This window comes from Gossypium raimondii, chromosome 1 (assembly GCF_025698545.1).
Source record: "Gossypium raimondii isolate GPD5lz chromosome 1, ASM2569854v1, whole genome shotgun sequence".
Lineage (NCBI taxonomy): Eukaryota > Viridiplantae > Streptophyta > Magnoliopsida > Malvales > Malvaceae > Gossypium > Gossypium raimondii.
Window position 1 is genome coordinate 4,198,110 of NC_068565.1, and position 25,502 is coordinate 4,223,611.

Below are 25,502 nucleotides of genomic sequence, written 5' to 3' on the forward strand. Positions count from 1 at the left end.
AAACTAAAAACTAAATTGCATAAAATTTGGATTGATAATTTTAAATGAATTGTAGTTGGATTCTTAGTTGGGTATTGTTTAGTCAATAGGTTGATATTTGATTATTTTTGTATATTATCCATTTGATGTATTCGTTAATTAATTAATTTTAATTTTAATTAATCTTTTCAATTATTAGGTTAAATAATAGAAAGATAATTACTTTCCTCATAATCATTCCCAAATGTTGATTTTTATATTGGAGTAAAAATGTATGTAAGCGCATTCCAACTCACATTGTTGGAGTGTGCAGGTAGCATTGAGCATGTGTTGATATTGACTGAGCTTTGATTTAGTTAGTTAAGTCGGTTAAAGCTTCACTTAGTTAATAAGTCCGGCAAAGTTGTTAGCCAGTTTCGAAGTAGTTATTGGCTGAATGAACTCACTTGTGTCATGTATAAATATTGAGCTTCAGCAGTGTTTTGGATAAGGAATAGAGTTTTATTTCAAATATATATTTTAATTTTACTTCGGGATAAAAATGAAATTATAAGAAATTAACGAAAGCTTTATAATGTGTATCAATAACACTTTCTTTAAGGTTTTATTCTCCCCCATTTATATTATAGTGTACAAAAGAATTACTAGTAAATGAATCTCGAGAATACAATGAAGTTCAATAACAATCTATATTTTGCATAGTCGAAAATTATCCACTGAACAGTGAGCGGAGAATAGTAAGGATATCAATTTCTATAAAGAATTTTACAATAATTCTTTATAAAATAATCTAGGAATATAAAAGATGGTGGGAGAATAGAAAAAATTTATTTCTATGTTTTTGTTTGTCATGCAAATGAAATTTCACCCCTATTTATAGGAGGTCTCTATGTTAGAACTACAAAACGGATAGTCATATATTTAGCAATACATAATTATTCAAATAGACATCTATTGAATAATTATGACAATTTATTTATAATTTAGTGATAGTTACTTATAATTTCTCATTACAACTATCGAAACACTATATATATATTGAAAATGTTTCAACAAATGTTATCTCATTATACTTTTAGTTGCGTTTCAATTTTTGGTTTAAATTTCTGACATGGTATTCCTTAATTTTTTGAGGTTGAGCTGCTATTTTGCCAATACGAAGATGTCAAACTTACTGGATATAAATCTGAAGATGAAGTCCATTGCCCATCCCCTAACATTCTCTTTGTCAGGCTGTTGTTTTCCACATCTTTTTCTTCTACGTTTTCATATAAATTTTTGGGATTCAACTCGCTTCCGTAAATACTTGAATTTGTAATGATGTTCGAAAAGGATGCCTTGCCTTCGAGGATGCTCACCACCGTAGACATGGATGGCCTTGCTGCCGCAGTAGAATTTGTGCATAAGAGAGCTACATCGATCATCAGTATTGCCCCTTCGGGGTCGCAATGAGAGGCTACCCTTGGATCAATTAAATCCAACAAATTCCCCTTTTGCTTCAACGTATTAGCCTAGAAACACACAATTTAAGTGCCACAACGAACGTTATTACAATCAAGTAAATGTCGACATTGAAAATCAACCGAAATTGCAAAAATAATGATATCACTGTCAGATTTTTCATTTAACATGCCTCTTTCAGTGAATGTTGCTAAGACAATATACATATCAACATGGATTTATAATGAAATTAACAAAGAGAGTTGGGTTACCAAATCAAGGAGATAGAAAGATTCTTCCTTTACGCGACTGTGTTTAGTGTTGCACGTGCCACTAACAATTTCAAGGGCCACGATCCCGAAACTATATACATCTGCTTTATCAGTTAAACGTCCATGCATTGCATATTCCGGAGCCATATAGCCACTGCAAAGTTAAGAAGATAAATCAAATCTAGCTTCTAAAATGCTAACAGTGACGACTGACGAGCAATCTGAACTGGGACTTACTAAGTTCCAGCAATTCGGGTGCTAATGTGGGTATTGTCTTCTTCGTCAAGCTTGGCCAAACCAAAGTCGGATATTTTAGGGTTTAGATCCTTATCAAGCAACACATTGGTGACCTTAATGTCTCTATGGACAATCTTCAACCTTGATTCTTCATGGAGATAAGCTAAACCTCTTGCTATACCAATGCAAATCTTCCGTCTAGTTGGCCAGTCTAATGTCAACTGAAATTCTTCTGGACCTTTCAATAACGATAATATGCAAGAGATTGAAGCTCAGATATACTAACATGTCCTTACATATCTGCGAGTGTCGATAATACTAAATGGAGTTAAATTCAATCAGGTGAATGAGACCTACCGAACAATGCACGAGCAAGGCTATTGTTTTCCAAGTACTCATATATAAGCAACAGTTGATTTCCTTCAATGCAACATCCGTACAGCTTTACTAGATGAGGATGCTGTAGAGCTGAAATCATGCCAATCTCCGTCACGAACTCGCGATTTCCTTGCTTTGATCTAGCGGATAGCTGCTTGACAGCAATTTCTGTGCCATCTGCCAGAATGCCCTGCATTTACACCAGGTTCATCAACAAAGTAATAGGTCAATGAATGTGTAGCTAGCGCAGGATAGATACCTTGTAAACAGGACCGAAACCGCCTTCTCCAATCTTATTAGCAGCATCAAAGTTGTTTGTTGCGTCCTTAATTTGCCTTAGGGTGAAGCAACTAGTCTGCAATTCTATACCTTTTAGATCTGTCGAAAAACCAAAGCCAAATACATAAGAAACATTTATTTATAATATAGCTTCTGACTAACATCTCTGCATTCTTGACCTATTTGGTGCATAAATGGTGAAATAGGCAGTGGGTAGGTATATTGTACTATCATTACATGTCTCCTGAATTTCGAATGTAACAGAATATATTAATTTCCCTATACATACCTCGTTCCAATGTACTCCTCCGTCTTAAGCATCCACTCCACCAAAGGATGCCGCCCACAATCAGGAAAGTAGCAAATATTGCAGCAGCCACAATACCAACCTCTGCAGCTGCGCTGATACCTCCCCCACTACCTTTTCGAGGTTTATAAGCTGGAATTTAAGAATAGTATATAAATGTTATAAGTGAACATGAGATGACACTCTTGGAATTGAAGAAAACTATATAGAAGTTTGCAAGCAAAGATGGCATAAATTATATAGAAGTTTGCAAGCAAAGATGGCATAAGTATAGTAAACATTGCAATTAGTTCATACATGTTGAAAGTTGGCCAAACATGCTGCTGTGATATTTTTGGTTGAAGTGCATGCAGCTTGTAAACATGATGCAGCACGTATGCTTGCTGTAACAGCAAGGTTTTCTCTTTAGTTTCATTGTATTCAAACTAGTTGAAAATGAACAAGTTGATGACAACTTGATGCATTAGGTGTTGAATGACTAGTTTAGGTGGCTTGTTTATGTGTACAAGCAATGTTTATCAAGTTACTAGGCTACTTAGTGGTAGTAGGTAGTATTTGGTGATGTATTTTGACTATAAATGTATTGTTTTTCTAGTTGAATGAATGAGCTGAATGAGCTATCAGCCATAAGCTCCCTTGCTGCACATTTGTGAGCAAGTAAAATTTTTCTTGTATCTTGCTTCATTGTTCTGTTCTCTCTGTTCTCTTCTTTTGCTACTGTCAAAGTTCCAACAATACAGTCACCCTTAAGTAAATATTCCTAGAATCTTAAGGAATACAAGTGGTATGATCCTTGAAATTCATAGCTATAATGACTATACGTGCTAAATCCATTAAATAGGGTGTTGCACAAGAAGAAGTCGTTTCCACTAATATGAGAGAATTAGACTCTAGCTATCAACCTACCAGGATCAAAGATAGATATTGCAGAAATAAGAGGACCGAAAACTCCCCTCTCGGGAATAGATGTTGTCCCTTTTCCAGCCCACTGTAAACGGATCTCCAAAGTACCATCTGAAACATTTGCAGTGAAATTCTTTAGAATTGGTTTGCCAACCCCGCCTGCTTTATCCTTAATATTGAAATCCTTCAGCTCCCGCTTTCCCTGCAAATTATCCATTCCATTTAACCTAATTTCCATATATGCAGTCACATGTTGTAAAGACCAGAAATATAATAATGAAGTATCGGCTTAATTGTGGCCATAATCTTAGCTTAACCGTGGATTGGATTTTGAACCCTTATTAGCCAAAGCGCCTTCACTGACTCAAATACTGTTATCAGAACTAGTTAAGAAGAAATATGCTGAAATACCTGAATGTAAACATCAAATATCCGCCTTCCTAAGCTGCTATAATTTTTACCATCAGTGAAGTCTATCTCCGCAAAATGGAGGCTCACGTTGTATGTTGCATTGTTCAGACAGAATGCATAGTAAGTCAATGAGCTATATGAAAGGCGAGCATTGATGTAAAGCGGACCAACACTTGAAGCAACTTGTTTATTTTCCCGAACTAAGCTACCCTTTGTAATTGAATCATCCAAAAAAATACCAGTGCCGCTAAATGCCCAATAAGTACTTCGATGAAATGTTGAAAGCTTGTCGTCATAAACATCAGATTCATAGGTGATATTATCAACAGTTTCTACTTTCCCTCCACAGTTTATATAAAGATAGTGCGAAGCTGAGGTATAATGAAACAGCAATAAGCATTGCAGGAAATTACAACTAAAGTGAAATGGCCATTACGACCCCACATAGTTAAGCAGTAGGTGAAATTTCTACTTACGTTCTGATGGACAATTAAGGTTTCCCAAACATGAAACAGCTCCTCTATTAAAAAAATAGAAGTGGCAGAAAAAATGTTAGGCATTGTATTCATAATTGAAACTGCAGTCGACAAAGAAAAATGATTGTTTGTTAACACTTACGAGTTATTGATCCTTGAAGTGCTTGCGAACAAGTTGCTATAGATGATAAGGACATATTACATAAACCATAGCTAGTATATCAAAGATCCACTCGTAAAAAAAAAAAAAAAAAAACTCAAAAAATATAGCTTAGGTTTTTCTTACAGGCCACTTTTCTGACAGTCATCAACACCACCTGTACTTGTGAAGTTGTTATATGAAAGATCTCTGCAAACAGAATAGTTCAGAATATTACTGTGATGATCAAGCTTCTTGAGCATATAATTTGCTGTCACTAAGCTTGTGGAAGAGAATTTCACATTATTTGATTTGTATCAAGAATCCATTGTGGGACTGCTCCAGTAAACATATTTCCAGCTAAAATCCTGAGAAAAGAATATCATGAAGTTCTTGTAATTAGATACTGTGCTATAGAAAGATTTATCAGTTAAAATGAAACCCTTTTTTTTGCAATTAGATAATTATATATATATCTTACAGGTGTTTCGCACGTGGAAGAGAAATACTAATTTCTCCACTGAGTCCATTGAAGCTGAAATCTCTACAAGAAAATTTGTAAAAAGGTATGAAAACCGCATTTTGTATCAGAAAATATTCTCAATTAACTTGTTGTACAATCATATTGTGTGATCTGTAGGCTAAGTGTCAGAGTCGCATGATTTGTTCAACCCCTTGCAAGTATAGGTAGAACTTACAAGTACACGAATATTTGGATGGGCATTTCCAATGCACCAGCAAGTATGCAGGCATGATAAAGATTCTAGAGACATAATTATGCTAATATGGGCTGATATAAGATATAGGCTGAAATAAATTGAAAGAATAATTTTCTTCAATTAGGAAACCAAGCCTATTAGTCTATTACTCACAAGGTCTTTAAGCTTGACATATGGTTAAGAGAAGTAGGTAGCTCTCCAATGAGATTGCAGCTCCTCAATATCCTGTAATACAATCACAATAACACTCCATTATTTAAGTTAACAAATATAAAGCTCTTAAATTTAATCAATCTCGGCCTTATTGCAAAGTTTTACTTACAGAATTTCCAAGTTAGACAAATTACTAAGTTGTGAAATTTGTGATTCAGCTCCATTCAAGTCACTAATTATTCTGTAAACAAAATATGCAACAAATCAACAAACAATATCCCAAGTTTTATGTGTATGTATACGTAAAATTGAAATCTATGAAATTTAAGATTCTTTGCTTACATATTTTTCAAGTTTCCTGAAGAAACAATGTCTGGAATTGGCCCACTCAAACCACTTGCGATCATATATCTGTCATTATCAAAGTTGGATTCATTTAAATCATTGATAAAAGAACAATATTTCTAATGAAAAAATTTTAATTAATTAAAGTTCTCACATATCCGTAAGATTTGTCCAATTCTGGAAAATGAAACCCGGAATCTTTCCGGTGAAGTTGTTGTCACCAATCCGGCTGTTGAAAAAAGGTAATAAGCATAATTAGCTTGTAAACAATTTCGGGATGAGCATGAAATTAAGACCATGAATCCATTGGTTTAAGGCAATCCGTAGTGAACATAGTAACCAATGCTGAATGACATGTAGCCATAGATGAACATAGTGAATATAGATGAATATGAAGCTTACAACTCCTTCAATGTAGTCAGCCTAGCAAATGTTTCAGGCAATTCACCAATAAAATTGTTGGAATTAAGAAACCTGCAAATTTAAAACAACAACAATTAACAATAGCAAGGGGAAATATATATTAAACAAACCTAAGAAAAAACAATAATCTCCTCCAAATCATGCAGGGATCTGAAAAGATAGAAATAAATGAAAGGTTTCATGATAATTCTATCACTTTATATAACAAAGTAAAAGAATATAATGAAATGAAATTCTGGTAAATTTAGAAAGGATGAGTCTCTCACAGTCTCTCGATTTTGGGTAGATTCCCTAGTGCAGCAGGCAACTTTCCAGAGAAGTTATTGTGCTCAAGGACTCTACACAATTTTCCAAAAGAATTAATGAGATTACTCCATTAGACATTTGTTAGAGCATTATAGTGATAAAGCAAAAAGTATTGTGCTCTTCAGATGCGGCTGAAGGTTTTCTCCCCCTGATCTGGGGTGGTTCCAACTCATGACCCTTGTGAATACAGAAGTCCTTTGCTCTTTTTAGAGAATGCATTATCGGTGTCCAAAGAAAACAATACTTTTTACTTTATCAGCTCGATGCTGTAATAATATTAATAAAAGAATCTAGTGAAAATTTGATCATATATAATGAAATTAGGAATATTAGTCTAAAACTTGCAATATACAAAGCATCTCACAAGCTGGTAAGATTGCTCATGTTTGCCAGCTCCTCAGGGATTGAACCTGTTAAACGATTTCCAAGAAGGGAACTGCAATATTGTGTTTATTTGTCAAAATTCTGTAAATTGAACAAATATTATTTAAAAGATAAATTTATTTTACTATTTTAATGGAAGAGAAAAAAATCATACATTTTGACAAGTTGCTTCATTGAACCCCATTGAGGAGGAATGGAGCCACTAAGATAGTTACGACTGAGATCACTGTAAAAAGTGTTAAAAGCAACAAATTAATTAGTGAAATTATAGCATTATAAATACAAATATATTTCTCATCAATTACAACTTAGAATCAATCAGTATAAAGCACAATAGATGAAGTATCATTTAAAATCGAAATAATCTAAACAAATATGTGCACATTATGTGCTAACGTTGATTAATTTGTGATGTAAAAAGAAATATAAATTATATGAAAATGGAAATTAAGGAAGGTACTTGCATTTCTTGGAGGTAAGGAAGTCTGGTCAACTGTGGTGGGAGAGTGCCTGGTAGATTTTGTCCCTTCAGCACTCTGTTTATTTCAACAATTTAGAATGGTATTTTATGTTTAGTCCTCAACTATTTCCACGTCATCTTCAATATCAGGTTGCTCAACAATTATTTTTACACAAAGCAGGTTAGGATTACCTCGAGTGTCCAATGAAACAGAAAATTTTTAATTTTGAGAGAGATCCTTACATGCGGACGATATGACAGGGGCTGGATCTGCAATCACAAGTGACATTATTAACATAATAAGCATCTTTTTCTGCAAATTTTGCCCAACTCTCGTCTCCGCTACCGCACGGATCCACGCTAAATTTCCAGGTCTTCCCCAGTGTTCTACCTATGCTTTCCAAAGCTTCCACTATACAAATATTATATAAAGTATTAGACATTTACAAATGGGAAAAGGGTCGAAATTATAATTGAATACCTTCGTCTTTTGCAAGAGTAGTTCCTAAAGTTGAAGTTGCAAGACAGCAAGCACTGAATATGGAAGCAAAAACAAGTAGGGGAAGAAACAACATATTGGATTGTGGAAGAGATTTTAATTTAAAAAAGAGAATGGGCACAAAGGTTAGATGTTAATGAAGATATTTAAATATGAAAGTGGGAAGTTCCATGCAATGAAAACCAGGCAAAAAAAGGCTATCGGGTCCCATGCACAGTATATACTAAATTAAAAGTCTTATATAATAAAAATTTATTGTTTTGGTTGGAATAGTAAAATTAAAGGTTTAAGGACCCTAAAACCTAAGCTTAGTTCAATTCAGGCAGGTAACTAAGAAGAAGCGGGCAGCTAGCTTCGTAAATCTTTATTATCATTCCATGGCTGCAAAATCAGCCAAACAGGCTGATAGAACTGTCATATCAAGAAGTGTGTGGATGGTTTTATTCATATATTCGTAGAGGTAGGACCAATCAAACATTACAACTTAAATGCACAGATAACAAGTTGTCAATTTTAGAGTTCATCCAATCAAATCTTTACAATTGGGAGGTTAACTTCTCTACAACACTTCAATCCCATTCATTCTTTGTTTCACACTTTCTTCCTACATATCTAACAAAAGAAAAGTATGAACAACCAAAACAAGCAATGAATTAGAATTTCAATTATTAATACAATTATTATTTTTAAATGGTATTTATAGAAATCCTAAAATTCTTTTGTCATATATATCTTCGTTTGACAAAAATAAAAGATGAAAAAGTAGCTTTCAATTTAATCTTATTTTAACATCACCCAAAATTAAACATACTTAAAATCCTTACTTTAATAACATCTCATAATATTATACACAATTCACTTTTTCGTGTAAAATGTCAATTTTTTTATTTTAAATTCGTACGGTATTAATATTAATGATGAAAATATTAGATAATGTCTGTATGAAAAATTAAGATATTTCAAAAATTTAAATTAAGTGAGACGAAATTCAAGATTTTGACTTTTATAGACCAACTTCTTTGTTTTTTTTTTTTTTTTTTTTGCGTTAATAGTAAGGATTTATACACACCGAAATTATTGTCAAGTTATTAGAATGTTGGCTTGGTTGATGTTGATTTACACCTAACCTAAGTCCTCCCTTATGAACATTGTAATTGTATTTTAGTTTCTTTCTTATAATTACAATACGTATTTCATTAAATTAAAATAAACACAGTACTATGGGCATTAGTTGAGGTGCTGTCCATTGCTTGGAAGAAGGTTTTCAAGAAGGTGGCTATCGAATATGACAACAAAACTCTGATCAATAATATGCTAGCTGATGATACAGAGGGCGTGAACAATCTGCCACTGTGAGAACTGAAACAACCATGCAAGAAATTTAACAAAGATTAAATTAAATTAAACAAAAAAAAATTCTATGTCATTATTTTATAAATGAAAATTTGAGTTTAGATGAGATTGAAGAAGAGCTCCTACTAATGTATAAAATAGCAGAAACATAAATAAATTTTGGCCTACATTTCACAGTAGTTTTAGGAGAGTCTTGTCTATTTATGGCAAATGAAGGCAAATCCTCCTTTGAAATATTACACAACTTGCATTACGCAGTGTCTCATGTCTGTTTAATTCTTATTTACTATCATTTCATTGCATGTCCACAGAAAATACCAAAGACTTCGGAGGTATCTCAAGGAGCTCATCTTCACTTTCAACCATCTTCAATACTTTGGTCATTGAAGGACGATGTATGGGCTTCATTTGTAGGCACCAAAAGGCAACAATTATCATTTTTCTCATGGCATTCTTTTCACTTTCTGACATGTCTTCAAGCTCTATGTTCTCCCCTAGTTCAAAGTCTATCATAAATCCATGTAGGAAAATAAACTTAACTTGAATGTTGAACAAAAATATTCAAATTTTTCCTCTTTCCCACAATCTCCATGAACATCATTCTAAAACTATAAACATCAGCTTTATATGAGATACTTCTAATGTTTTTATAAAATAATTCAAGAGCCATATATCCAAATGTATCTCGTGCTGCTGTGAGAGAAATAATGCTATCATCCACTGAGTACAATTTTGCAAGGCCAAAATCCGAAACTTTTGGATTAAAGTTGTCGTCTAAAAAAATGTTATGTGACTTGATATCAAAATGTAAAATCTTCATGGCCCAACCATTATGTAAATAATCAATTTCTCATTTCACTTCAATTGCTATCTCAAATATCTTTTGCCAACTCAAGTTGCTATTTCCTGTTGAAAATATAAATCCATCTAAAGACTCATTTTTCATGAAGTCATAAACTAGAGCTTGTTTATTTCCCTCCACACAAAATCCAATAAGTTACACCACATTAACACGATGAATCCTTCCAAATGTTGCAACTTAATTAATGAAATCTTGGCCTTTACCTTTCGATTTGTTTAGCAATTTTATTACCACAAGTTTACCACTTCAAAGTTTGCCTTTAAACACAGTGCCAAAGCTCCCTAACCTAATTTATTCTTGCAACCTCCTATTTTTTTTAATTGTATAATCTTCTTTAGACAAAAATAAAAGATGAGAGAGTAACTTTCAGCCTAATCTTATTTTAACATCACCCAAAAACCAACTATACTTAAAATCTTTGTTTTTAATAAATCTCATAATATTATTTCAGGCTTAGAACCAACTCTATTACCCAAATGGTGCTTAAAAGCACACTCAAACCTGCACAAAGCGTACCAAAACACATATAGAAACATCAATTTTAACATTTTCAAAATCAACCAAAATCATTATACATCAATTAGGTATTTAAACATAGCATTTTAACCTGTAAATTCACAAACCATTTAAACATATATAACCATTCAATTCCAACATTCAACCATACCATTTTTCTTCCAAATTTGTTACTTAAATGCTTCATCTAAAGCTTAACATAATACCAAGCATACACACATAAATAATATGAACATCAACTTTTTTTCAAAAACAACCATTAACCAAGTTTTAAACCAACTATCATTTCCAAGTAAACTCATATATAACACCTATGTGCATGCCACATAATCGGACTTTAGAATGTTTGAAAGTTTACTGAATTAACAATGAGATAGTGTGAGCTTCTTGGCGATCCACTTGACATGTTCTGTAAGTTAACAATTTATAGGGAAAGGAAAGACAACAATGTAAGCATATCGAATACTTAGTAGTTCATAAGTATTAAACCATTACCTCAATTACAAATTTTAATACGATAAGTTACTGGCAACTAAACACGAGGGTTGTGCTCGTTGCGGGACTTAATCCAACACCTTACGGCACGAGCTGACGACAGCCATGCACCACCTGTGTTCGTGTTCCCGAAGGTACCCCTCTCTTTCAAGAGAATTCACAGCATATCAAGCCCGGGTAAGGTTCTTCGCTTTGCATCGAATTAAACCACATGCTCCACCGCTTGTGCGGGCCCCCGTCACAAGTTTGTCTAAATATGACAACCACAAATCAGCAAGGTGAGATTAATGTATCTCATATAATATAGTAATTCAAGGGAAAAGGGACATATATATAAAGATCTATTATTAAATTTTTTTTTTGGAGTGTTGAGAAGTGTAGTTAAATTTTAATTTTGTACTGCTGTGATCATAGGTGTTCTACATAGTGATGATCATAATTGTTGAAACCATTTTTTTTTGTGAAAACGGGGTCGACTTGGATTTTGAAAATGAAAACGGAAAAAACGGGAGTCGCCACCAATCTTTTTTTTTTTATGAGGTGTGGTCAGGTCACCTTGTAAAATGATTATTTTAATAAATGGTTTAGATTTATTAAAACAATGCTTTTGGTCTACGGCATTCAGAAAAATAGGTTCGGAAGTCAGTTACATACGAGAAAGGATTAGCACCCTCGTAACACCTGAAAATTGGTACCTAGTTGATTAATCAATGTCTTAGTGTCGAAGATTGAAAACTTTGAAGAGTTTTAAGAATACAATCCTTTAAAAAAAACTCGAATAACATGGGTCGGAATTTAAGAGGATATATGGCTATTTGGTTGAACGAGAAATCGAAACCCAACGCGTTAGGGCACGCTTTCTCGAATTTCCAAATGCAAAATATTACCTTTATTTTTTAGAAAAAATCCTCGTATCGAGAAAACAAAATGTCATATCCAATGCGTTAGGACATAACGTATCGAATTCTCAATACGAGAATACATGCCGAAAAATTTACTTATTTGAAATACATTCGGTTATATCGATTTTAGAAAAGACCATATTCCATAAGTTAGAACACGATCTTTTATTAATTCCCGAGATTATTAAAAAAATTATGTTTGAAAAGACTCGTGTGTTTAGATTTATCGCAAAAATCGAAACCACGTTAGGGTGCAACCTTCTCGAATCTAAACACGAAATTTTGCTTATTCAAAAGTCATAATTTAAAATGATATTTTGCTATTTAGGTTAAATGAGAAATCGAAACCCAGCACGTTAGGGCAAGTTTTCTCAAATTTCTCAAACGCAAAATATTGCCTTATTTCGAGATTTTTAATTGGATAAAAAGGAAATAAAATGCTTAAAAATGTATGTTTAATTTATTAGGTTTTTAGAGAAATAGTCTAATATGTAAAAGGAGTTATACGTGGCTCGTAATGATAGTACGACATACATTCAAAATAACAAGAACATGATATTGCATAATATAAAACATACGGCATTGATAGCAACGAATCACAATTATAAAATATTGAGAACAATAATAATGATAAGGACCATATAAGCAACCACAATAACGAGGATTAAAAACATGTATGCATGTTGAGAATAATAAAAGTGATAAAATAAGAGCAATAAACGAAGATAATAGATAATAAATAATAAACAAAAACATGAAGGCATAATAATGGAAGTGTTAAATACATAAATTAAATTAATAAGGCATTTGATTTTGATTTTTTTTTATAAAAAACAAAGTAAATAAATAAAAAAATAACAAACAGTTTTTTTTTTTAAAAGGAAAAGAAAAAAAAATGTAATGGTACCAGGACTGAATTGGAATCGGGTAAAAAAAGGCTCCAAATTGCAAATAAGTAAAACAGGGTGCCAGGGGACTGAAATAAAGCGCGCTGAAAGTGCGAGGGACTTCAGGGTAATATTCCCCACGCCAAAACGCAGCGTTTAAGCGCTGACCAAATTGAAATATACATAAAATTCACGGGGCCAAAATGTTAAATAAACGAAAGTCGGATTGCAATATACCGCAGTAGCGGAGGGGCTGAACATGCAATTAGCCCTTCCCAACAAAACGCACGGATCCTCAGCGCCACTAGGTCGGGTCACGGGTCAGAGACCAAAACGACGTCGTTTTGGTCTCTGGAAAACTCCAAAACGGCGCCGTTTAATGTCCTGTTTTAAATCAATTTTTTTTAGAAAAAATTCACTTTTTCAGTGTTTAAGAGTGAGTTTGGATGGGTAGTGCGTTTACCTACGGTTAGTGTAAAAACAGCGGTGGCGGTGAGATTAGTACTGTAGCGATACTGTAGCGTGAGACAAAAAGTAAGTTAAACGCACCGCACCGCACCCAATCGTCCATCCAAACCCACCCTAAACAAAACTTCAAAATCTCCCCTGTCTCTCTCAACTTTCTCTCCCCCCCCTCCAATCCGGTCACTGAGTTTCCCCGGACCTCCGTCGCGCCACCACCGTGGCCGGCGACTGGCGCAGTACAAAAGAGGCGTTTCAGCCTCACTTCGAAGCGCCTACAAAGGCCAAGCCCTCTCTGCCCGAAAAAACCCAAAAGGAGAGACCTTTCTCCTCCCCTTTCAACCCGATTCCAACGACGAATGGGGAGATTCAAGTGCCGGGGCTCGCGGCGATTCAGGTGACCCTTCTTCTCCCTTTTTATTTCTTTTTAGTTTTTTTTAAAAAAAAGATTTAAAAAGAGAATAATGATAAAAAAAATAAAACAATCGATTGAAAAAAAACGAAGAACAGTAACCTTTTTTTATTTCTGATGTTCGTAAAAAAAATGGAAGAAGAAGATTACAATGCTTGTGTTCGGCTTATATAGCCGATTTTTACAACCCCTAAACTTCTATTTTTGTTGTTTGCGAGCTTGTTTGTCGTTTTCTGTTTTTGTCTCTGTTGTCTTCTCCCCTTACGTGTGTGATTTGCTCTTTGCAGGTAATTGATGTGACGCAGCAGACACGCGAAGCCAACGATTGGCGAGTGGCGACAGTGGCGTGCGAGTGGAGCGGCGGCATCAACAAGTCCTGCGGCTAGGGTTTTTTTTCCCTTGCTGAAATTTGGCATAATTTTGGGCCATTTGGGTTTAGGGTTATTAATTGGGCTTGGGTTGTTGTTTGGATTTGTAACTGGGTTTGGGCTTCCGAGTTTTGGGCCCCGGGCAAAATGGCTATTACAATAATGATATCGATTATATAAACCATTCCAGTCCTAAATTATGTACTGGTATATACAGATTGGTACAAGATTTTTATCTTTTTAATTTATTTTTGAATTTTTATCTCTTAACCATTTTTATTATAAATTAAATTTATTTGTAATTTTTAATTAAGTTAAAATTTAATTAATTCCGCTACACCAATAAAGTTTGGATAATTTATTTATAGTATAGGGTGTATATATTTCAGAAAAAATTTTCTACCCAATGAAAAAGAAAAGAAAAAACTGTTATTTCTAAAAAGCCACTGCAAACATGGAAAAGGGTACATTTATTCTTATATTACAACTTTAATTTTTGAAAGCAAACCAAGATCATCAATGTGAAAAATATACAACATTTTCTAGGTACAAAAATAAAACATACAATTGCATAAAACCAGTTGCTCTATCTAGTCGTATATGATATATATATATTTGTCTTGGGAAAAATGTCCTGAACTTTTTCTATTTTCCCAAAGTTTGCTGACTTACATTAACAGAAACCAAAGCTTCGTTCCATTTGCATCAATAAGACTGAAGACAAGTTTGGTTAATTTGCTGAGTCTCGGTTCTGCAAATACTCTGAAGTTATGGTGATTGGATAAAGATCGGCTGCCGATGAAGAGGAAGTCCATGGTCCAACTGTTGACATACTGTGTGTCTGGCTCTCAGGGGCACTGTTTTCTTCAAGATGCTGGTAAAGCTTCTTCATCATCGCCCTTGAGCTCGACCTGTCCCCGAAACGGCTTGAATCCGTTTCGAATTCCTGAACTGAGGCCTTGCCTTCAAGCATGCTAACCACGGAGGACATTGCAGGCCTAGCAGCTGCATTGACATCGGTGCATAAAAAAGCCACATTGATTATTGTCATTACTTCCTCTTTGTCGTAATTAGATCCCAATCTTGGATCAACTAAACCCAATAAATTCCCTTCCTCCTTCAAAACGTGAACCTGTAAAAAAGAAAGGAAAAATATTGAGTTGAAGCAAACAAATATCCGAAATTTAAGCTTAAAGTGAACAATAAAATCTTAACATTACCCAATCAAGAAGATAGAAACTTTCTTCCTTTGGACGGCAATTCGTGTTGCTCCGCCCACTAACGATTTCAAGTATCACTATTCCGAAACTATAAACATCAGCTTTATCGGTTAAGTAACCACGCATTGCGTATTCAGGAGCCATATAACCACTGCAATGTTAAAAGCATTACTTCAGTACATATAAGATCTAAAGGAACATGTTCATAAGCAATTATGACAGTGATGCTTACTAAGTTCCTGCGACTCGGGTGCTAATGTGAGTATTATCCTCTTCATCAAGCTTGGCTAATCCAAAATCTGATATTTTAGGATTTAAATGCTTATCAAGCAAAACATTTGTAGCCTTGATGTCTCTATGCACAATCTTCAACCTTGATTCTTCATGGAGATAGGCCAAACCTCTAGCTATTCCAATGCAGATTTTCCGTCTTGTTGGCCAGTCTAATTTCAATTGACACTCTAGAGGACCTTTTAGTAACCAAATAAAGAATAATTCAGACTTTTTTTTTGTTTATTTGTACATGGTCAAAGCATGAATAGATTCAAAAGCAGACAGTCAAGTAAATCATGTGACTAAAATGGTAAAACCTACCGAATAATGCACGAGCAAGGCTGTTCTTTTCCATGTACTCGTATATTAGTAACAGTTGATTTCCTTCTATACAACAGCCAAATAGCTTTACCAAATGAGGATGTTGTAGAGCAGAAATCATTCCAATTTCATTCACAAACTCTCGATTTCCTTGCTTTGATTTAGCAGATAGCTGCTTAACCGCAATGACTGTGCCATCTGCCAGAGTGCCCTGCATATCAGAGATTTTAAAGGCTTTAGCTTTACAATAGCGTCTCTGGAGGACGATCTACAACACGAACGTTCTAAGTGGAAGTAATAAGAAGAAAGCATTTGTTGCAGATGATACCTTGTACACAGGACCAAAGCCTCCTTCTCCAATTTTATTAGCAACATCAAAGTTGTTTGTGGCAGCTTTGATTTGCCTCAAGCTGAAGGAACTAGTCTGCAAGTCTAGACCTTTTAAGTCTGTGGAAGAAGGCAAAGCAAGATTAGGACCTTTCATACGAGAGCTGCAAAAACCTCTTGTTTGCAAGCTAAAATGAAGGAAAATGTGGGGGAGGTAACATCCTAATAATATTTGCACTATGATATTCATTTCATCATGTTCAAGAAAAGTTGATGGTATAGGAAAAAAAATTTATTTCACTGCAAATACCTCTTTCCAATTGGCTTTTTTGTCTTAGACAGCCTTTCCACCAGAGTAATAATACAATCAGGAAGATGGCAAACACTGATCCAGCTACAATTCCAACCACTGCACCCATAGATATACCACCGCTACTACCCCCGTCTTCTGCTGGAGGTATAAAATCTGCTTGAACAAAATTATACAAGAGTTACACAAATGGAATGAAAAAAAAAAGAACTTTTAATCATCAAACTCAAAACAAAAGGAGAAAGATAAAAGGAGTGAAATAAATTTGAAAATGTTCATCTTTTGTAGAAAAACAATGGTTAAAATCGGGTTGATCAAGAGAAAAGAAATTGAAGTTTCAACATTCTGACCCCTAGAATCTTGAGGAAATACAAGTATTCAGAATTTGAACAAGACTTCTTAGAAGTGGTGTGACAATTGAACATCTGTAGACAAAAATGTTAGCTGAGAAGAATGTTAAAACAGTTTACAACTTACTAGGATTCACGGATATGGCTGATATAAGAGGACCATAAACTCCTCTAACAGGAATACCAGTAGTCCCTTTTCCAGCCCAATGAAGGCGGATCTCCAAGGTACTATTAGTCACCGTCACGGGGAACCTTTTTATGACTGCCTTGCCAACTCCACCTGCTTCGTCCTCGATGTTAAAATCCTTCTGCACCAGCTTGCCCTGCAAATGGCTAAGTCCAGTTAAACTGAAATTTTCACATTAAGGCCAAAGCTCTTACTATTGTTTTAAGTTTGTCTAAGTCTCAAAAAAGAACTTTGTCAGTAAGAGCAATACAAAATCACTACCTGAAGATAAATGTCAAATATGCGTCTTCCCAAGCTGTTATATGTATTATCATTAGAGAACATAATCTCTGCAAAATGGAGGTTCACTGTGTAGTTCCCAGAGATCATACAGAATCCATAGTAAGTCAAAGAAATGGGAGAAAGGCGTGCGTTCATGTAAAGTCTAGAATCATTCATAGAGAGTTTCGATGAATTTGTCCAAATATAAGAGTCCGTTGGACGGTCGTCATCCAAGAAGTGACCGGTGGTGCTAAATGCCCAATTAGTTCTGCTTTGGTAAAATCTTGAAGCCCCAGCTCCATCTGTATCATCTTCATATGTGGCATTTCCAACAACATCTACTTCTCTTCCCCCACAGTTTATATGGAGAGAGTACCAAGCTGAAACATAAGAAACAACAGATGAAAATCTACTGAAATTTTTATAGTAAGTTTAAGGGTATGATATAGCAACGTCTAAGACGAAGCATATTTAGTCATGGGTATAGGGGATATGAGAAAACTTGAGTAGAACATATGCCTAGATCTGGTACTAGGTGAGTCCAGGTAAGATAGGCTAAGAGCATTATTAATGAAAACATATTCATAAACATATCTGAAAACAATTTAACATTGTTGAGATCTATATAAATATCTACTTACATTTTGGGCAAACAAAGCTTCTCAAACAAGAAACAGTTCCCCTGTTTATGCAATAGAAAGTCCAGAAATATGTCAGCATCTTGACAGCAAAATAGAACTTGTCTGAGAAAAAACAAAACTTTTAAGAATATTTACGAGGTATTGCTACTTGAACTGCTTGCAAACAAATTCCTGCAGGAAAAAAAGAATACAGATATTAAGTCATGGCTAATAAATGAATGAAACATCCACAAACTCTCACATCCAACCAAATAAAATAATAAAATAAAACTTTGAAGATGAGATTCTTACACACTCCGCTGTTGACAAATAGTTGTCCCTTGGCTTCCAGCTTTGAAATTGTTATATGAAAGATCACTGCACCAATATTAGGCTTTTGCATGTTATCAGTTCATAAAACAATCTAATAAGCTTATTCACAAGGATATTCTGAAGATGAATTTCAATTATAAGTTCCATGAACCAATATTTTGGAAGAGGATCTTACACATTTTCTCCTTTTTCCAGTATCCAACTAGGGATTAAACCAGTAAGCAAGTTTCTTGTCAAGTACCTGATGAAGATTATAAGTTAATGAAATCATATTCTGCATTAAATATCAATATTGAATGATGTTTATGTTAGCTATTTATAGCTAATTAAGTAATTATTTTTATTAGATCAGCAAGAACAGCTTGATATCTGAGGAAAAGGCAGCTTGCACTTTCTTTCAGAAAATTATACAGTCAAAGATCAATTACTTACAAGTAATCCACATCTCTAATGTTAGAAAAACTGTCTGGGATTTCTCCACTGAGTTTGTTAAAGCTGAGATCTCTGCAAAAGGAAAACCAAAATGTTACAAAATTAAAGATATTTTAACCAAATTTTGTTCCAGTAGCTCTGAGATAATCAAGGTGAAATCAGGTTTATGACTCACAAAGTCTTCAACTTTGTCATATTCCCAAGATAATCAGGTAGCTTTCCAATGAGATTGCAACTCCTCAATATTCTGTAATTCAACCAAAAGTATCTGTTATATGAGTTATTGATATGCTTATTTAAGGGAATCTTCTTCATTGAAGGATTTTACTCACAGTATCTTCAATTTTTTCATGGTACTAAGTGGTGGAAAAGTTGCATCAGTTCCATTCAAGTCACTGATTCTCCTGTATATAAACTTTTTTCATTAATAATATACATCATAATCCAACTTCAATGACCCAATTTGTAGGTTTGAAAAATATTAAAATTGATATCCAACTTACAGGTCAGTTAATTTTTCCAGATCTCCAATGCCTAATGGGATTGGTCCCATCAGACCACTTGCCTGCATTGCTCTGTCATTACCAACATTCCATTTAGGTAATTAATTGATAAAGAAAATTCCCAATGAATAAACTACTGTTCTAAAGGGCTCAGCTTACAATTTTTCAAGGTTTGTCCAATTCTGGATGAAGCTAGGAATCTTTCCAGTGAACTGGTTATCGCTAATCCGACTATCAAGAAACTTCGAAATGATTAAAACTCGAATTCTAAAATAGAATTATATGTAGAGCCTGATAAATCAGAAGAATAAAATCTTACAAGTCTTTCAATGTGGTCAGCTTAGCAAATGTCTCAGGTATTTCCCCAGTAAAATTGTTAGAGCTAATAAGCCTAAACACCAACAATCAAATATGAAACAAGACCAGAAAGATGATTTAGACATTAAATCAAACATAATGAAACCATTAATAAATCAAATTCTTATGAACATTTAAAGAATAAGAGTCATACATTCTTTGAATGGCGGGTAGATTCCCTAGTTGTGGAGGTAAAGCTCCCGAAAGCTGATTGAACTCAACTGATCTGCATGGTTTTTCATAATTAAATTTGAGTCAGCTGTTATTGGTTTTTGCCATATTCAAAGCAAGAAATACAAGGAACTGGATATCAACAACTCACATGCTGGAAAGAGTACTTATATTCCCTAGCTCTTTTGGGATTGGACCTGTTAAGCGATTTCCTAAAAGAGAACTGCAATAAACTTCATATTAATTTCACCATAGGAAAACAACAACAAAAACAACTATGAATTTCACATACATTTGGTGTATCATCATGCAAAATCATTTAGCAACAAGGCTAACTATAAAACAACCATGAATTTCACGTACATGTTAACAAGTTGCATGGAACCCCACTCAGGGGGTATTGTGCCATTGAGGATGTTGCGGGTGAGGTCACTGCAACAACATTGGCAGGTAAGTTATTTATGTTTTGTAAGAAGGAATTTGACTGAAGGAGTGTCATGGAAAAGAATGTGGAAAGAGTTTAACTTACATTTCTTGGAGGAAAGGGAACTTTACCAAATCCTTGGGGAGACTGCCTTGGAGATTCTGTGCCTTAAGCACTCTGTTCCAACACAAAATTGCCATTTACATATCCATATAAATTTTCAAACAATCCAAATGATAATGACAAATCTTTCTACTTCTCAATCCGGAAAATTTAAGAGTAAAATGCGCCAAATATTCAATCCTTAAAAAAAGCAATTTATCACTGCAATCATCTAAGTAAGTGTTAAGTATATTACCTTATCACTCGGTGTTAAAATCATAGTGGAAAATACCATGTCAACTGAATATTTGCATTACATAAATTGTAACTTTAAAAGAAAAAAATTCAATTTTTTTCGTTTAAGATGCTTGTAAAATTAATGAATTGAGGTTTTATCTTAATAACAAAGTTGAGATTTTAGGTTTGAGTCTTCTTATGTATAAATGTATTAGTTCTCCATCAAATTTATTCTAATTAGCTAGTTATAGTTAATTAGTTAGATTGATTCTAATCAGAATTAAGTTAATTGCTGAATTCAATGTTTGTTATGATTGTTTTATTGAAATTGTTCTAACTTAAAAAAAAAAGTCATACATGATTATGAAACCTTTACTAAAATTAAGTTCATTAATAAAATAAAATTTATTTAATTAAATAGACTAAAATTGTATATTTATAATCAATTACTATTAAATTTTTTCTATGATTTTTATATCTAAAAACTACATTAACACTTAATTAAATTTAAAATATAGTGAAGTTGAATCTCTGTAAATAAATTTTCTTAAAACTCAAGATATTATTAAATCAAAGGTAAACTATAAAAATAGTCATTTTTGCTTGCCTCATATTACATTTTTGTCACTTATGTTTGAAATGTTACGTTTTAGTCACTTACGTTATCGTTTTATTACGAAGTGGTCACTCTACGTGGTAGTCCAAATGAGTTTTAAATGCCAACTTAGATGTCCAATTGTTGGGATAAAAATAGGTTTTTAATTAAATAAATTTAATTTAGACTACCACGTAGGGCACCCAAGTTGGCAGTTAAAACCTATTTGGACTACCACGTAGGACCGTCGTTAAGGAGGTAACGGAGCGTGACGATAAAGTGATCACTTTGTAACAAAATGATAACGTAAATGACTAAAATGTAATCTGAGGCAAACAAAAGTGACTATTTTTTTAGTTTACCCTTAAATAAATATAGAATTTCTTACAACTATATATTAAACTAGGTTTGGATTAAACCTGATCATAAGTCGAGTCAGCCGCTAGGCCTAAAGACCCTCCCGAAAAGTAGAAAGATTTGAACAAAAATATAGGTCAAAAAATAGGTTTGGACAAAAAATAAGGCTTGTTTTTATAAATGAGCCGAGCTTCGAGAAAGATTCTTTTGGTCTAGACCCAGTTCGATCCAGGCCGAATTTGTCTAAAAAAATTTCACTATTGTTTTGATGTTGTTTTCCTATCATTTTACTATTATATTGCTACTATTTTGATATTAATTTTTATTTTAGAGGCATTTGCTTGTTAAGTTGCAACTATTTTAGTGGTATTTTTTAAATGTATTTTCAATTTGTTTAAAATTTTAATCCCACTTTTTAAATTAAGCCTAAACTTAAAAATAAGTTTAAAATTTTATATTGAGTCGAGGAATAAAATTAAATTACAAATCCGTGTACAATAGCTGACATTGGTGAAAATGAAAGCCAAAATAAATTCGATCTTATCCAATGACAACTGAGAAAGAGAGGCCACCCCGTGACTCCATTTTCTTTTTATTTTAAAATAACCCTAAGGCCCACATGCCCAAGTGAAGTCAATGGCTTTTGTGTAGACTTTATTTTGTTGTTTTTTCCCCCATTTGTTGAAACCATGATTAAAAATAAGTACTAAAATTTTTAGTTTGAAATTCAATCTATTTTTGCATAAATAATCATTTAACCATTGATTCCTTATTAAAACTAGGGTGATTAACTTATGACTTTTTTATTCCATGTCTTCTGTCTCTTTTATTTCTCACATTAAAGCCCAGAATCAATCACTCATTATGTACTCTAATTCGTATCATTTATGTTAAATGATTTTATATTTTCATAATTCATTTTAAAAGTATAATTGTTTGATTAAACTGAACTGATTAATTGATTGACGCTTTAATTCTGAGATAAAAAAAAATCGCTTGACTTGAACTTAATTTTATATAATTTTTTAACATTTTTTTATTTTTATGAAATCAAATCAGTTAAACTAAAATTAATGTATATCTTTGTGGAAAACAATGTGTAAAGCAATCTTTGATGTAAATATCGTGATCTTTGACAAGGACTAATGAGTTAAATTAGAGGCTCAAGTTTAAGGTGGGCGAAGGGTGTGGGGTACAAGTCAAAGTCAACACTAGTGGGCTTACTTACTTTTGTCATTTAAAGAGGTAGGCACAACTTGTTCTGCCTTTTAATTGTTCTCTTTAATTAGCAATGCATGAACCAAACTCTTGTAATTTTTTCAAAATATATATTTTTTTAAAATATTGAAATTAATATATTTTTTTTACTCCATAAAGATATTCAATAATTATTATTTTTAAAAATATTTTTAATTTTTTAATAGTACACTTGATGTCATAATTTAGATAATTTCTCAAAGATAATCATATAGGTAAGCTATATTAATTACACTCAGTATATGTAGGGTGATCAATTATTATATAGTTAAATAATAGTTTTCTTCCAAACCAATCAATCCCACGTTTCATTTCCAAAATTGGAATTAAAATATCTAACAACAAGTATTAAATTATGCTAATAATTGAGTTGGTTCGACCAAACCAAAATTTAGGCAAAGCTTGCCTTTTCTAGATCTTCTATTAATATTCATAAAATTAATATTAGCTACCCTTTCTTGACATTTTATTATTGCATTCATTTTGCATTTTTTATGAAATACAACTTTATTGTTGGAAGCCATCAATTATTTTGCCATTATGCTATCCTAAGCTACTTTAGAGACAATAACATGAAATATATTACGTCTAAGTAAATATATATAATAATAAGATTTATAGTTTTTTTATATAAATCTTATTATAGGTTCTGATCATATCTGCCTTTTTTGACATAATGTCTAAAACTATCAATAACCTCTCCCCAACCCATAAATAGGAGGATAATGCGCTTCAATGCACTCGAACCCACTTCCTCCTGCATTGACACTAATGCTCATACAAATCGAGCTAAAACTCAATCGGCAATTGTAGATTTATAATTGTGTATGTGTGTATTTCAATTTTTTTTTAAATATCAAATTATTGTTTTGGTCTTTTTATTATACTTAAATTAAGAACTTAATTTATTTAATTTAATTTGACATAATTTATTTTTTATTTTTATAATATCATTAGTTATCCTAACTAATATAATTAGCTATTTGTGTTAAATTATTGATATAATATTTTTAGAAAGTTACCACTTTTATCTCACCATGTTAACATTGAACTTTTTATTTAGGAACGAGTATTTTTAAGAAAAAAAATCGCGTTTAAATCTCAAATTTGAGTGTGACAGAAGGAGAAGGAGCAAAACCATTATTTGACCAAAACGAATAGTAATGATTTTGAGCTTAAGCCCTTCCATGTAAAAATGTGGAGATATCTAAAAGAAGAGGTGGAGAAATGAGAAAAAAAAAGTAGGTTCGAATCTTCAAGTATTGTCAAAGTAGGAGAGTGAAAGAAGGAAAGTAGCATACATGCTGACGACATGGCAGACTGTGTCATTGGAGACGGTGCAATTACAGGTGACAGCATTTTCGAACCCCTTCGCCGCGTTGGGCGTAGCCCACCCTTCTTCTCCACTGCATGGATCTACGTTGAAGTTCCAGTCTTTCTTCCCCAGTGTCTTCGCTATATCTCTCAAATATTGCACTGAACACCCCCCCCCCCAAGAAAAAAAAAACTCATTAAATAACACCAAACACTAATGGAAACTAAAGTAAACTAAAAACCCAACAAAACATTACCTTCATTGTCTTGAAGTGTTGTTGCAAATTCATAACATGGAAGACAAGAAGCAAGAAGGATTGAAGCTAGAAGAAGACGAAAAGCTAACATTTTCTTTTTCCTTTTTTTGGTTGTTCTAGAGAAAATGAATGAAGACCCTTCAATATAATTCACATTTGAATGCCAAAGGACGTAGTTAAACTGTATGAAAAGGGAGCAAGGATGTGAAGACTTTTCGGGGGATTTATTTTATATTTGAAGGCAAACTAGGAAGAGGAGACCTTGAACAGAACTCATAAATTAAGATCTATGAAGTCAACGATCATTGTAAATATTGTAGGGTACTACAAAGTAGTTCCATCTATAATATGCAAAGACCAAGTTGCATAAAAAGAAAGTAAAATATTTGTACGATTTGAGAGAAATTATCAATCCTGCCCCCCTCCCAATTGATAAGGATGGCCACTGAAAACCCACGTGTTTGCATGCCTCTGGTGTATGTGTATAGTTTTTTGGCATGTCTTGTTGTCTTATGATTTCTTTTTGCATAGAGGGCCCTATGAGAGTATGAGGTGATCAAAGAGACAAAAGATGCATGAGAAAATATCTTGGTAAAGGATTGTGTCTTTTACTTTTTTGAAAATAAAAATTAAAGATGTTGAATGGTTTTAATCTCATAATAATGACAAATTTTACTATTCGTCTTAATATTTTAATTTGGCCACTTTTTCAAATTTCAAAATCTCAATCCTAATAAAATAACAACGATTAAATTTATTAATTAAGTATTAAATTATGCTATTTCTAATATTTGATGTGACGCATATTATCATATATGCATTTTCATGTTGGTTTGTTATTTGCACCTATTACTTATTAAAAGTTTTTGTTAATGAATTCGAAAAGTATCGAGACTTAGAATGACTTAATTAGAGAATATGGACTAA

The 25,502-nt window shown here is 33.2% G+C and overlaps 2 protein-coding genes across 3 annotated transcripts; both read right to left on the reverse strand.

Moving 5' to 3' along the window:
• Window positions 1-982: 982 nt before the first annotated feature.
• Window positions 983-8,317, reverse strand: LOC105776903 (probable leucine-rich repeat receptor-like serine/threonine-protein kinase At3g14840). 2 transcript variants are annotated; one of them, XM_012599868.2, is made up of 24 exons: window positions 8,093-8,317; window positions 7,855-8,023; window positions 7,616-7,687; window positions 7,306-7,377; window positions 7,132-7,203; window positions 6,728-6,799; window positions 6,441-6,512; window positions 6,193-6,267; window positions 6,036-6,104; window positions 5,863-5,934; window positions 5,694-5,765; window positions 5,303-5,365; window positions 5,124-5,189; window positions 4,969-5,031; window positions 4,825-4,860; window positions 4,683-4,726; window positions 4,207-4,577; window positions 3,799-3,997; window positions 2,875-3,024; window positions 2,566-2,684; window positions 2,286-2,496; window positions 1,929-2,160; window positions 1,692-1,845; window positions 983-1,490 (listed from the first exon to the last, which is right to left on the reverse strand). In XM_012599868.2, exons 1-24 carry the CDS (start codon window positions 8,184-8,186, stop codon window positions 1,101-1,103), a joined length of 3,009 nt encoding a protein of 1,002 aa, XP_012455322.1. In that variant the 5' UTR covers window positions 8,187-8,317; the 3' UTR covers window positions 983-1,100. The 2 variants fall into 2 exon arrangements, with proteins under 2 accessions (XP_012455322.1, XP_012455314.1); XM_012599860.2 differs by having other exon boundaries at window positions 1,929-2,166; window positions 8,093-8,313.
• Window positions 8,318-14,774: 6,457 nt separating this feature from the next.
• On the reverse strand, window positions 14,775-24,874 carry LOC105776927 (probable leucine-rich repeat receptor-like serine/threonine-protein kinase At3g14840). The gene is made up of 24 exons (XM_012599897.2): window positions 24,576-24,874; window positions 24,306-24,480; window positions 20,562-20,633; window positions 20,396-20,464; window positions 20,184-20,255; window positions 20,016-20,087; window positions 19,824-19,895; window positions 19,664-19,735; window positions 19,505-19,576; window positions 19,334-19,405; window positions 19,177-19,248; window positions 19,002-19,073; window positions 18,745-18,810; window positions 18,549-18,614; window positions 18,393-18,428; window positions 18,258-18,298; window positions 17,617-17,996; window positions 17,296-17,491; window positions 16,819-16,974; window positions 16,510-16,628; window positions 16,182-16,392; window positions 15,820-16,057; window positions 15,588-15,738; window positions 14,775-15,499 (listed from the first exon to the last, which is right to left on the reverse strand). Exons 1-24 carry the CDS (start codon window positions 24,664-24,666, stop codon window positions 15,098-15,100), a joined length of 3,045 nt encoding a protein of 1,014 aa, XP_012455351.1. The 5' UTR covers window positions 24,667-24,874; the 3' UTR covers window positions 14,775-15,097.
• Window positions 24,875-25,502: the final 628 nt, after the last annotated feature.

What these genes read in the sequence shown, in the direction of transcription:
- LOC105776903 (XM_012599860.2), bottom strand. Translation starts at nt 8,186, where the DNA reads ATGTTGTTTCTTCCCCTACTTGTTTTTGCTTCCATATTCAGTGCTTGC. An exon ending in CTGACTACATTGAAGGAGTT is followed by an intron (nt 6,268 to 6,440) that starts GTAAGCTTCATA and finishes TTTTTTCAACAG; the next exon opens with CCGGATTGGTGACAACAACT. An exon ending in TTGTCTAACTTGGAAATTCT is followed by an intron (nt 5,766 to 5,862) that starts GTAAGTAAAACT and finishes ATTGTATTACAG; the next exon opens with GATATTGAGGAGCTGCAATC.
- LOC105776927 (XM_012599897.2), bottom strand. Translation starts at nt 24,666, where the DNA reads ATGTTAGCTTTTCGTCTTCTTCTAGCTTCAATCCTTCTTGCTTCTTGT. An exon ending in ATAAGTACTCTTTCCAGCAT is followed by an intron (nt 20,088 to 20,183) that starts GTGAGTTGTTGA and finishes AAAACCATGCAG; the next exon opens with ATCAGTTGAGTTCAATCAGC. An exon ending in ACCCGAGTCGCAGGAACTTA is followed by an intron (nt 15,739 to 15,819) that starts GTAAGCATCACT and finishes TTAACATTGCAG; the next exon opens with TGGTTATATGGCTCCTGAAT.